At 41.7% G+C, this 14,044-nt stretch overlaps 1 protein-coding gene across 1 annotated transcript; it reads left to right on the forward strand.

The window, feature by feature from the left end:
* Nucleotides 1-460: 460 nt before the first annotated feature.
* Nucleotides 461-12,073, forward strand: PLAU (plasminogen activator, urokinase). The gene is made up of 11 exons (XM_050960222.1): nt 461-546; nt 2,288-2,404; nt 3,615-3,672; nt 3,874-3,978; nt 4,625-4,799; nt 5,212-5,309; nt 5,767-5,962; nt 6,750-6,895; nt 8,070-8,210; nt 9,630-9,778; nt 10,664-12,073. The coding sequence occupies exons 2-11, from the start codon at nt 2,345-2,347 to the stop codon at nt 10,856-10,858; spliced, it is 1,323 nt and encodes a 440-aa protein (XP_050816179.1). The 5' UTR covers nt 461-546; nt 2,288-2,344; the 3' UTR covers nt 10,859-12,073.
* The last annotated feature ends 1,971 nt before the right edge of the window (nt 12,074-14,044 follow it).

A 14,044-nucleotide genomic window follows, 5' to 3' on the forward strand; every position in this document is an offset into this window, starting at 1 on the left:
TATAAACTTACATAAAAATATACAAAAAAATCACTAGGTGCTATTACAAAACAAATAATGCATTTCCTCCCTTACCAAAAGCCTCACCCATATTTAGATTCTGCTGTAAATGATTATTGACTGCCAGGAGGACACATTAAGATAAGGAACTCTACAAAGAGCTAACTCAGACTACATTTAACTGTTAGATTATAAATGATTTGCAGTGAAACTACAGTAGAAAGAATTAGAATTCTCCCCCTGAGTCATTCTGGTAGGTTTTTGTTTGAAAAGAGTTAAGTGAGCTCTTTTCTAAAAAAAATTCTCCCAAGGGTGCAAAGCTTGAGACAACCTTATCTGGTATCAATCTTGTCATTGGGCTGGAATGCTAGTTGGAGCCAGCCAATCATCTTTCAGGCTAAGGGTTTATAGAGAGGTTTCAGAGTAAAGGAGAGGCACTTCCTCTGCAGAACAGTGAGAAACGACCACAAGGCTCAGATTGCTAAAGGACCTACAAGACTAAACTGGCACAGAACACTGCAAGCCTTCTGCATTGTTAGTGGAGTGGTAAGTGCAATGTCTTTACAATCTAACTGTATTTTATAAACATGCATGCAGCCTGCCATGCCAGTTGGAACTGAGTGGCTGCTTTTTTAAACCCACAGGCACAAGTTCTATTTTTAGCAATTTGAAAGGTTCATTTCAATTTCTAGTTCCCACTCCAAACATCATATAATGCAACTTTAAAATATCTATCACTGCAGCCTGAAAGATTTTATGATGTGGGGCTCTAAAGAACTGAGCTTGGAAAATTAATGTTGGAATATCAATGACCTATGTTTCACTTTAAACTTGTTAAGAATAGCAGTCAACTAGTTCAATACAAATATTGTTTGTAAACAGGAACAATACATTTATTCACCCATGAAAGCTCATGCTCCAGAACGTCTGTTAGTCTATAAGGTGCCACAGGATTCTTTGTTGCTTTTACAGATCCAGACTAACACGGCTACCCCTCTGATACAATACATTTTCTGCAATCTAAAATGGATTTGAAAAAACATGTATTTGTCTAGCTACCTGAGAAATGATTTATTTCTTGCAGTAGTACTCTAGACACTTTTACTTTTAGATATATGCCCCTGTTTTGGAATTTGGGCCATGTAATGTCTGATTGCAGGGGGCAGTAAAAACATTCCAGTTAGCTGTGCTGATTTTCTTTAGAATGGGGAAAACAGCCATTTTATCGTCACTTTTCCTTCCTCCATCATGTTTTGTAAGCCAACTTGTTTGTTTTTTTTAACTAGTTACTTATAGGCAGATTACTATTAACATGCTATGCTGCCTTTGCTGTACATGCACAACTCCTCTGGCTGTCAGTGGCAACTGCATGTGTAGAACCAAGGCAGAATATGCCCCAGCGTCTCCTATTTGCCAACTTTTTATATTGTGAATAAATGGGGGAGGGTGGAGAGAGGCTAGATTTTGAAAAGAATCCCATACAGGCACCTACCGGAAGAAGCTGGGTTTTCTAGAGTGCTCAGCAGCTCTGACTGAGAACAAATTAGCTACTTAAATGGGAGCTGAGCTCTCTTGAGACTGCAGCTCCAATTTTGGGTGCTGAGCACTTTGAAGATATGCCCATGAACTATTAAACACCCATTGAGAATAGGCAACCACAGCTGGACAGCAACCGAACATTGTCACTGAATTCTGTACTGGTGGCTCTGCTCTCAGTTGTGGTTAAAAAGGAAAGCTCTCCATTTCCTGAGCCCTCTACTCTTTTACTTGAGTTTATACAGATGGGTAGTTTTACATTTGCACCAATGCTTTGAGAAGGATGCAAAACAATGTTACTGAACTGACCATGGCCGGGTGATCTGAGGTGAAGGTTGCAAGCAAATCCTTAACTGAGAGCAGGACTTGTCTTTGTGTTTCAGCCATGAATGTACAAGTCTTCACACACAAGAGTGGGTCTGTTTAGACTTGCCCAGCTTCCAGTTCCAACTGCTAGGACAGAAGTCTCAAGAAACAAAAGCTTTCCAGCTCCAGGAATGGTGTTAAGGAGCATTAGCAAAACAAATCTACAGGGAATCTAGCCTTTAAAACGAGATCAAGAGCAGGTTCAGACAACAAAGCTCTCTTTTAGTTCATGGGAAAGAAAGGCAAATAGTCCATGCTAACTTATTCTTTACTCCTTCTCCTAAGCGTACTGTGGTTCATGCTGTAGTTCAAGCTGCTGGATGAACAACTGCAACCTAGCACTCCAAGACATAACACCAACTTTAAGTTCCTCTTTTATTTTCAGAAGCAGAAATACTGCAGGTAGAAGAGGAACCAACCAAGACACGACTTACCCAACGCCATGAAGTTACTCATCATTATCTCAGTTATGCTGGGGGCACTCGTCACAAGCCTAGAATCTGTAAGTTTCACAACAAGCACAGCCACCCATTCAGCACAGATCATGTTTATTTCCATTTTTGACCATATCATAAAAGCTTCCCCTTTCATCACTGAACTAGACCTATTATTACCATCCTGCTTTCTGCCACATGTATGAACCAGGCGTTTTCTGTGACACAACTGTGGTTTGAACCTTCTTTCCTGTAGATGTCACCTACAATTCTACTGCCTGTGAATATAGAGGAAAAACTAAGGTGGTTTCCTGGAGAGAACTTAGATGGGGATTAGACAGGATGGAGAGAGCAACAGCCTCTGACATTTTTGCTCAATGTTTTTTTTCTTAATTCTAGCGCAGGATGTCAAGCACTAGAAATTAGCAGAGATTTAATGCAGAATATTAGGCTTTATTTGAATGCCCCCCCCCCGAACCCCTACTCTGACTTAAGATATTTCAGCTCCTATCAGTTTGTATCACATAAGGCAATGCTGTCTATACACATGGATGCAGCAGAAGCTTTCTGTAGCCAAGCCCTGCTTTTGCACTGACCAATCTCCATCACTCCAAGGGGCAGTCAGTGTACTAGGAATCTAATCCTGCCTTCTCCAGCTTTAGAGCAAAGGCCCCTGCCTGCAGTATAGTTCCAATGTGCCAGGCAGAGTCAGGATCTGGAACACAGGACAAGAAGAACTACTGTATAGATCCATTGGCCATTACTACCATAGAGCAAGGATGCACCAGCAGCAGGGTTACCAAAAGCTAAGTGCTGCAGTGGTGGATGAGTCCTGTGCCTTTAATCCACTGTCTGGTGTAGATAGATGGGAAGGAGGTGAATTTCCCCAATGACCCTTTGCTCACTGTCTGGTTATATGGGCCTGGTTTCTGAGGCAACTTTGGCCTTCTTAGCAGAACTGCAAAAGAAATGTTGATTTGGTACATTGAAGCAGTTGGGTGTTTTCATTCTACTTTACTGCAGTAGACTTTCACTGTATCCCCACTCATACTCCCTGGACTGCACACTGAATGTTAGTGTTAAATGCATGCGACTGACAGCAGAACTTGGGGCAAAGTCATTAAGGTTGCAGGCATGCTGGAAGGAACAGAGCTAGGGCCTGTCTGTGTACACTCCAGAGACAGACAAAAGTGAGCACATTAAAAAAAAAAAAAAAAAGGAACAATCTGTAAGAAACTTTCCTTAAAAAATAAACCAATTTGTATTTCCCCCCCTTAGGCTTTGACCAGGCAGCAGCAGCACATGCTATCAAGGAAACATAAATCAGGACACCAGGGTAAATACTTGCCATTTCTATTTCTGTCTCTCTAAAACCTGTGGCCAAAATACACTCAATGCAAAATAATCACACAACACATACTAGACAACACTATTCCTTTGGAATAGTTACATACTAAATATGTGTCAACTATCTGTCACTTTATGGATCTACTGGAAGATTTATAACTTAAGTTATTGGTGTCTTTTTTGCTTGCAGATTGTAACTGTGTAAATGGAGGAACCTGCATTTCCTATCAACTCTTTTCCCGGATTACCCGTTGCTTATGTCCAGAAGAATACAGTGGACAACACTGTGAAATAGGTATGGTACAGTGGTTCCTATCCCATTCTATATTCCACCTCCTTCCCTCCCCTACTGCCAATTTCCTAAATTTAAGGTGTTTCTAATCTCCATTTCTATGCACCAATAGAAATGGAAAGTACCTTTGATAGGAAACACAAATGGTTATTTCTTAATAACTTGTATTAATGCATAAGGGGAAGGAGCAATACCTAAATATTAGGAAAAAGACAACCAGGACTCCTGGGTTCTAGTCTCTACTCTGTCACTAGCTAATCTTGAGAAGGTCACAACCTCTCTAATTCAGTTTACTAGTTCGTAAAATACAGTTGGTTGATTTTACATTCTTCTCCAGAAGTACTGTGAGACTTAGATTGTGAAATATGCCAAGATCCTTACATAAAAGGTGACAGATTTGATTCATGACATGATTGTTGTGTATTTTGGGGAGAACCAAAACACATGTACACTTAGCTAAGAGCTACATGTGTCGAACACAGCAACAAAGTGACATTCCAGTCCACATATTGACCTGTCTGTTGGCAAGTGTGTCAGTGACAGGAATCTCATCCTGCTTCTCATTAGAATGGAACCACCTGGCTTCTTTCCACTGTGGAATACTGTGAACAATCCAGAATATGCTGCCAACTTTGTGTTTGTATTTCAGACACTAAAAGCCAATGCTATACGGAGAACGGTCAGGACTACAGAGGGACTGTGTCAAAGAACAAGAAAAATGAAGAATGCTTATCGTGGGACTCTCCTTCACTAATTAGGAGGGATTACCATGCTGGTGTGAGAAATGCCCTGCAGCTTGGACTGGGGAAACACAACTACTGCAGGTAGTTCCTAAAGCTCTCACACTTGTTGGGTTGGCTATTCCCCAGAGCACTGGGAGTGACAGGATGCATTCCGTGGAGTGCCAGGAGTTTCCAAGACTGCTTGCTAAAATTTGGACTTGGTCCTTCAACGTGTCTAGCCCCCTTATTTTTCCACTGAAATTAATGGTATTTGGGTGCTCTTTGTACTTTGCTGTCTTGAGCCCTTCAAGAGCCTTCTAAAGAAGTAAATAACATGGATGAGCAGCAGGTTTTATGCATAAAATATTTGCTTTTGTCCTTCTGCACATATACTCCTTTGACATGCTTTGCAACAGAAGACCCCTGGCAACCCTCTTCAGGGGGAATTCAGATTTTATTGAGTCACTAGCACTTAGAAGAACTATTTACAAAAAGCACGTCTTTCATTTTCCAGAAACCCAGATGGAAAAGCTAAGCCCTGGTGTTACATTAAAAGGGGATATCGGACTTTGGAAACAGACTGTGACATACAACTGTGTCCCACAGAAAGAGGTAAATTAGGATTTACTTGAAAATCACGTAGAGCTTTGAAGTTGACTGTAACCCCCAGACTTCTACAAAAGAACAGTCCAAGGTATGTTGAGTGCAAGACAGAGGAGCAGGAGGGATCCTTTAGTTTTTAAGGCACCTTTTCACAGTACGCAGTAAATTTCAAACTGGAGGCCCCTGGTACAGCGGGGGGCAAAATTCTTCTCCATTGCACTTCTGCAGCCTCATTAGCTTCCACAGATTATCTGTGAGTAGGAGTCAACCCATAATATCCACCATTTCAAATTGTACATGCTCTTAAGGGCTAGATGGTGTGACTGACTGAGAACATCGCAACACATTTTCTAGAAGATTTGTTGGACAGACTTAGTGGTCTTTAAGCTAATTTTGGTGCTCACTTGTCATACGAGTGCACTCTATCTGAGCACGCCTCCAACAAGTTTTTCCTTTCCTTTCACAGAAGCCACATGTGGCCAGAGGAGCTCCAGCAAGTACTTCAAGATCGTGGGCGGGAGCATTGCAGCTATTGAGTCTCAGCCTTGGATAGCCACTATCTTCCATTATTCAAGGAAAACAGGGCAGAACAAATTTGTGTGTGGTGGCAGCCTCATTGACCCTTGCTGGGTGCTTACTGCTGCACACTGCTTCTCCCCGCTGTAAGCACTCATTACCTCTCCTGTGTCTAATACTGATTTTATTTTTGCTTTGTTCCTTCGGGCAATGCCACATGGCTGAAAACCACACACGTGTAACTCAGCCACAGCAGAACTGTTCTTTTCTTTAAGCAGAGCAGGGAGAAGGTTATACCATTAGACGCCTGTATCTTGTACCTCTTAGCAAAAGGTAGATATTTTGCTAAAAGCAGAGCTCAGAGTGAAGTTTAAAACAAATTCAGATAGCAATTTATCCCTCTCTTACAGCCAGGATTTTGTTGTTTTGTTCCAAACTCAGAACTTGTCCTCTGACTGGGGTTCGCTTACATCCTGCACAGAACACTTAGCGATCAGGGAAAAGTCAGCTTTCCATGATTGCTAGCAGCTTCAAGAGGTGTCATTGCCCAGAAAGCCCTGGACACGTATTGAACCAGCTGGAAACAAGAGAGCCAGCTAGAAATACATTCCAGCGGAGGTTTTTCTAAGTAGGTGAAGGGATTTGGACACCCAGTTTCCATTCATTTTAAATGAGGGAATCAGGAGCCCAAATCCATTAGAAAAGTGATTAGGCTCAGACTCTCAAAACTGCCTACCTTCACTTTTCTACATTAACAGTTGCTGTAGTTGACACAAGACTCTTGAAACAGAATGAGAAGGGAGAAGTTCACAGGACTCTAAGATGTTGTTGTTCACATTATGAACCAAATTATTTTAAAACAAACAAAAAAACCCATCCTTGCTCTCAGAAACCCGATAGTCTTAATGGGTCCTTTATTTACTTTCTTCCCAGGAACACGGATCCATCAGGCTACACAGTTGTTCTTGGAAAGTCCAAGCTGGATGCTACTGATGACAAAGAACAAACATTTCAGGTGGAAAGAATCATCAATCATCATGAATATTCAGATGAAGGCGGTGACTTCAACAGTGATATTGGTAAGTGGTGTCTGAAATACATCTTTATAATCCTGAGCACATATGAAGTACGCTGCTATAATAGGGGCACTGATGCAGAAAGCAGCTATGTCTAGTACAGGGGTCAGCAACCTTTCAGAAGTGGTGTGCCGAATCTTCATTTATTCACTCTAATTTAAGGTTTCATGTGCCAGCAATACATTTTACCATTTTTAGAAGGTCTTTCTATAAAAGTCTATAATATATAACTAAACTGTTGTTGTATGTAAAGTAAATGTTTAAGAAGCTTAATTTAAAATTAAATTAAAATGCAGAGCCCCTCAGACTGGTGGCCAGGACCTGGGCAGTGTGAGTGCCACTGAAAACCAGCTCACGTGCTGCCTTCAGCACCCGTGCCATAGGTTGCCTACCCCTGGTCTAGTAGTTGGAGTAGGGGGATGCTAGAAGCCAGGCACTCCTGATAACTAACTAGGCTTGGTTTTGGCTAGAATTCCCTCTTGGGCAAGTCAGTGTTTGTAAAGCACTTTGAAGATGTGAAGTGGAATGTAAATAAGTATCATTACATGGCACTTTCAGAGACTGTAGATAAAAACTGATTTCTTATTGCCCTCTGCCCCCACAAAATACAGACTTTAAGTTTCTATTTCCATTGTATGCAGTACAGACTTGCTAGTTTTACACCTGCTACCCTCAACTCCATCATGCTTCCTCCAATTACCCATTAGAAAAGATAGACATCTTGTTTTCACAGGTTTAGGCTCAAAACAGCTGAAGTTTCAACCAATGTTTAAATCTGAAGGCAGCATCTAGTGGCTGAGTGCTGTAGCGCAACATAGCACATCCTCCTCTGCAGACTCTCAACTGGAGGGACAGTAGATGCCATTCCCACTCACAAGTCAGGGAGCTGTGCTCTTACAAAATGCTGAAAGGAGCACCTGGGGCTTAACGTCTCCCCCAAGTCGTTTCATTCACTGTCACTTAGATGTATGAAATTAAAGGGTGAAAAACTTGCCAATTTCAATTTGGCAAAGATCTGTGTGACTAAAATAGTCTTTCTAAGTAAGGATCTCAGAATCAGGCCCCAGATGTGTGGTAGAACGCATGTACATTACAACATTTGTTGCAAAGTTATCGTTCCAGCTGATTATTTTCCTACTTTACAATATTAATTGTAACCACTTTGATTTTTATGTAGCTCTCATGAAAATAAAGTCTGCTTCTGGACACTGTGCAGTAGAGTCTGAATATGTCAAAACTATCTGTTTACCGTCTGAAAACCTAGTACTGATGGATAATTCCCAGTGTGAAGTGTCTGGCTATGGGAAAGAAGACAACTGTAAGTGAATATCATCTTAAATTTCTACTGATAGAATGAGGTCATATATGGCTAGTCAAACTAGGGAATCTTCAATACTTCAGCTTTTCATCACAGCAATTCAAGTCTGCTCAGTATACAAAGCTAGGCACAGTGCTGGGGAGAGGGGGGGTGGAAAATTGACCAAAGTTCATTTTTTAATACAAATTAGAAGCATAGGTGAGGGGATTTTTTTTGTCCTGAGAATGACAGGACAAGTCAATGTGATCTGAGCATGGTGTATTAAAACTAAGTCTCCAAAATAGATTTTAATTAATGTTTGGAACCACAGTCCTTCTGAGTAGTCTGACTTTTTTTTCCCAACAATCAGTGGCTTTCTTCTTCACACCCTCTCCTGTTGCAGTTATCCATACACTATGTGATCTCTCCCCTCTACCAGGATAGGTTTCCATCCCTCTCCTGAAATCTCTAGCACCAGTTGTTCTTGGGCACTTTTATTCTGGGGAGAATCTTTCTTTTAAAACCTCCTCAGGAATGAGGAACAAAACATAGGTACTAGAAGAGAAGTATAAAAATCTTAAAACCAGGAGACAGAAGGTGTCTATATGAAGAGCAATGGCGGGGGATTTTCAAAGGGCCTAAGAGAATGGAGCTCACCTCTCACTGGGTACCTAACTCCCTTGGACTTTTAAAAATGCCACTCTATTACTGCAGCTTGCTGCAGTGCAGAAGAAGCACATGTCTGGGGCAGCACAGCTTGTGCATGTTATAGGAGTTTTAAAAGAGAGCCATGCAGTGCTACCAGTGTCCACTGAGACCCACCAAACTCAGATGAAACAATCACATTTACGCAAGTTAATGAGTTGTGCAGATTGGCTGCTTTGATGTGCCTCATCATGCCAACGATTCAATAGTCTTCCTCCTTTTATGCCACACACTTTCTTTGGGGAACCTGAATCCCAGCACTATGTCTGACTCTCTCCATATTAATTTCCCTTGATATGCCCCAGTTCTAGGAAGAACTTTTAGTAAAATTACCTCACATCTCTATAAAACTACACAAATTAATACAAGAAACGCAAAGCATGCCTCATCTTCCATTCCTGCTGCAGACAAGAGTTGAAAGTTAGATTGGTCTTCTGCATAAATAAAGACTTCAGGTTTGGCTTCACTAAGAAGTTATCAAGCTCTGTCTGAGAATCAAATAAGATTTCTGTTTGAAAACCAGAAAATTCTAATGGAAACAATACATTTTGCACTTCATTCATCTACTAAAAGTAAAAATAAAAACATTTGTTGTATATCAAAGATGTAGTACTCTCAAAACTGATATTTTGTGTGGATAAGTTAACTTCTGCTTCTGCATGAAGAGGGAACATAACAGCATGAGGGTTTCGGGGGGTGGGAAAGCCAATCTAATCAAGCTCCTCTTGTTTGCAGGGGATATTTACTATTCCAAAATATTGAAGACAGCCAACGTGAACTTAATATCACAGTCATTGTGCCGGGACGAATACTATGACCAAACCAGGGTGAATGACAACATGGTCTGTGCTGGGGATGTGCAGTGGAAGTCTGATGCATGCAAGGTAGGAATACTTACATTTTGTTTTAAAACCATTTGCTGACAGTTTCTTTAACATAATCCACATGGGTACATAGTTGGAATCTTTGAAGTCCATTGACCTTGCAGAGAGCGACTGTGGGTCGTTTTTCGAACAAGAACTCAGTTATTCAGCAGAGTTCATTCTGTTGCAGCCAGGTGTGATACAGAAAATATTCTGCTGGTGATGGAGGAGCAGCAATCTTTCTCCCCACCTCCTTCCAGCTTGTGAAGGAGCAGCAGTGCTGTTTCATGGCCTAGGGCTGTAATAGCTTCTGCATCTACTGCATGGGCACTCTGTTGGAACAGCAGTGGGTGGATGTATACAGCAGTGGATCTGCCCTAGCTCTTCCCCAGTTTACTTTAGTTTCATTTAACCAGCTGTGCATGGATGTGAAAACAACTATAGCAGAGCTGGTCTCCACAGCCTGGAGGAGATGCAGATCCATTGCACAGGTTCCTCAAATCCAGTTCTGTTTCCCTCCACCCTCGCACCACGAACCAGGCTATGCACGGACTTGGAGGAGGAGGGAACAGGACTTGCCATTAGCACTAAAATTATCTTATGGGCAGATAGCTGAATATTTCTTTTTCCAAGTGAGGCTGGAAGGAGAATGGCTTCTGATCCTTCAAGACAATACCTGCCATCCTGGCTTAGGCCTTCTATAACAAGTATGCTCCATGTACTAATCTAATGATACCAGACAGAGGACTTCATGTAATATAACTCAATCCCTTCTAGCCTATTAAGGGAGCTGCCTCTTCCCTTGCAAATATTATGCTGACCATAAAAGCCACTTGAGCATTCTATCCTAGCTTTCCAGTATACTCAAATCAGATTGTGATCTTCTTTTTTTATTTGCATTGTCAGGGAGATTCTGGTGGACCACTGGTTTGCGAGCACAATGGCAGGATGTCGCTGTATGGGATCGTCAGCTGGGGAGATGATTGTGCTAAAGTAAAGAAGCCCGGCGTCTACACCAGAGTCACTAAATACCTTTCTTGGATTGAGTCCCACATGAAGGGAGTCAATTTCAAAAGCCGTAGCCTCCCTAAATTAAAGTGACCTTTCCTCAATGCATGGACCCAAAGCAGGAAGTCTAGAGCATTCATTTCAATAACTGGAACTGAGCCACATATCGATGCAGTACATTGAAGCCCTGAATGTTAGTTTGGAGTTGATTTGTGCATGTTTGTCTCTCGGGTCTTCAATTTAAATGCCTATGTGGTTTGTTTTCAACATTCATAGCAGTGTATCTGAAGCAGTCAGATAATCTGTATCGCCATTGGCCACTGCATGGAGTACCTGAAAGTCTTTCCATGGAAGACTCAAATATTAACATTGAAATGTGTATTTCCAGTCAAGATACTGTACATGTCACATTGTCTCCCTACTTTATATCTGAATCACTATTAGTCACTTTTATAAGTACCTATACAAGTTTTATCAACCACTCAGTTATTGGTTTTAAATTGTAAGTTGGTTTTTTATGTATTTTGTAAATATTTGGCCTAAATGAATAGCTGGTTAATTTTAACATTCTGAGGAAAGTCAGGATACAAATCACCAGGAACTCTACACAGCGAGTGCCTGCAGCTAGTGAATGAGAGAATTTTTATCAATGCATTGCCAGGGGCTGACTGCAGTTCGGATTAGACAAAAACCAAACCAGAACAGAAAAGAAACACCACACACATCACGCATCTTAGAACAAAGGTAGTGAAGCAATTTATGGTGCATACATTCAATCCTGTACTCCTTAGACAGGCTGACTGTTCATGGATGTCAACAAAGGTTGTGCTTGTATGAGGAGCCCTACAAGGGTGCTTTGGTGTAATGAGGTTAATTATGGACTGTGCTGCAAGAAAGCAAGTCATTATAAATGATCCAAGTTGACTTTCTGACCACCTCTCAGGAATTTTTGGTCCCTTCCATAGGGCCTGACCCTGCCATCTCTGCATTTCTGTCATGACTGATGGCAGGATTTAAGGATTCACAATCACTCTTTATATATCTGTGACCAAATGTTGCCTCCCTGTATGTTGCAGGGATGTAAATGCCAGAACTTGGTCCCTACTCTTAAGTCAACATTTGGAAGCTACCTCTTTTCCCAAGACTCATAGTATGCCAGTACACTTTATTTTTTAACTAGCTTTTGTTTTATGGATGCAAAATTTGTATGAGGGCTGGAACCTCAGCTGTTATTTAATGATTTTACTTTGTTTAATTTATTGTTTGTATTTTGGGGGTAAAAACTGTCAATAAAAATGGCTATTTGTATGTGGATGTTTCCCCTCTTTTCTCTATACTACAGTTGCAATGTCATGATCTGAACACAAGCCTGGCAGCTGTGAACTCCCAGTTTTCATTCCATCTCTGACCTTGAGCAAGTCATGACTTCTGACTTAGTTGCCCAGTATTTTAAGTGGGGATAAAGAACTCAGAGTTGTTTGATTTCATGTTTATAATGCACGCAAGAAGAAAGAATGCTCAGTATTGGATTAGCTGCTTCAGGCATGGATAATGCTCAGGCTTAGCAGTGGAGTGGGAGGAAGGGGTAGAGTTTAACACATTAAGGATTCTGCCATTTGGATGATCCTTAGCTACTGAAGCAAACAGAACCAGATGTTCTCTAGAAAACTGGTGACAGTATGCAGAGGAAGTGTCAGCACAGCAAGTATGAGACAACAGAAGCGTAACAAGGTCCTTCCTTGCCTCTGCTAGATGAGGTTTACTGTAGCTCTTGGCTGTAGGAAGGAAAGAAATGGACCTTAGGAAAACAGAGATGGGGAAAAGATGCACCAGCTCTAATAATAGAATTTAAGTGCAATTCAGACACTTAACTCAGTCTTGCTCTCCTTTCAAGCTCACATTAGTATCATATATTTAGGCTTTTATCCTCTGGTGCTGCTACAGATGCCAAGGAGTTAGAGAATCTTGCTTTCTATCTCTTCTCCTCCCCCAAACCACCACCAAGGTACCAAGAGCAGCTTCTGCTAAGTCTAACAGAAAAATAAGGCCCCTTTGGTGCTGGCATCCAGTAACTATTCTGTCCTCAACCTTCCTTTTCTTTTCAAGGGAACAGCCATCAATTGCTATGGCTGTTCCATGTTAGACGCACATAGGTACAAAAGGTCCTCAGTTCTTGGCTGGAGTGCAGTAAGGTTCTAGTATAACCCTTTTCTAAGAGGAAGCAGCAAGATTTCAGGCGGCCATAGTGAACATGGGCAATCACTCCCCATCTCATTTCCAGGAAGATGCTGCAGTCCAGCTTCTCCAGCAGTTGCCTCTGTAGCAACTGGTTTTAGAAGGCCAAATTCAAAGATGAACTTGAGTAATTCTGGAGAGATTCTCAGGTGGTGGGATTTGCATGTTAGAAAAGGGCAAATGAAAGTACATAATACACAAATTTAGACTCCCCTGCACCTCAGTAAGTGGAGACAAGAGAATCTGCATATAAAGAAGTTTAACTTACACTTCTCCTCAATTTGGCTCCAATGCTTAAAACTGGAGGAGGAGCAGGTGCAACACTAGGAACCCAGGAAGGAAAGGGCTCAGAACATTAAGATCCTTATGGCCCTTTTAACTTTCATCATGGACAAAATACCACCACCACCATGAAAAGGTGGTAAACCTACACTGGGAAGACTTGCCATAGGTTCTAGGGACTGGAAAGATAGTGGGGATAGAGCACATAGCTCAAGGTCTTCTGCCTTTGCTGTTTAAGGGAACCCCACTCTGTTGGCATTGTTTTTGCAGCCTAAAGAGCAAGATTCTTTAGGTAGCAATAGCACATGGAGCCCTCCAGCCAAGGAGAGTTCAGCAAACTGCTACTGATCCAGAGACTTCTGGGTGAAGCCTCCTTTATAAAACAAGTATCAGAGTGGTAGCCGTGTTAGTCTGGATCTGTAAAAGCTGTATAAAACAATTACTATAAGCTAGCGTGTTTGCTCCAGACCCAGGGGGTAGCTATGAATGCTGCCAGTGAGATACACATGCATTTGTGCAATATCTCTAATTGTGAAAGCAACACATAAGAATGTCACTACAGGTATGCCTACCCTGCAGTTAAACACTCATGGCTGGCCCGTGTCAGATGGCTTGGGCTGCAGGGCTGTAAAACTGCAGTGGAGATGTTCAGCGTTGGGGAGAGAATCCCAGAACTCAGGTTCGAGCCCAAGCCCAAACATCTACACTGCAGACATGAGCTAGCCAAGGGTCTTTAATTGCAGTGCAGACATACCCTACAGC

This window comes from Gopherus flavomarginatus, chromosome 6 (assembly GCF_025201925.1).
Source record: "Gopherus flavomarginatus isolate rGopFla2 chromosome 6, rGopFla2.mat.asm, whole genome shotgun sequence".
Classification (NCBI taxonomy): Eukaryota; Metazoa; Chordata; order Testudines; family Testudinidae; genus Gopherus; species Gopherus flavomarginatus.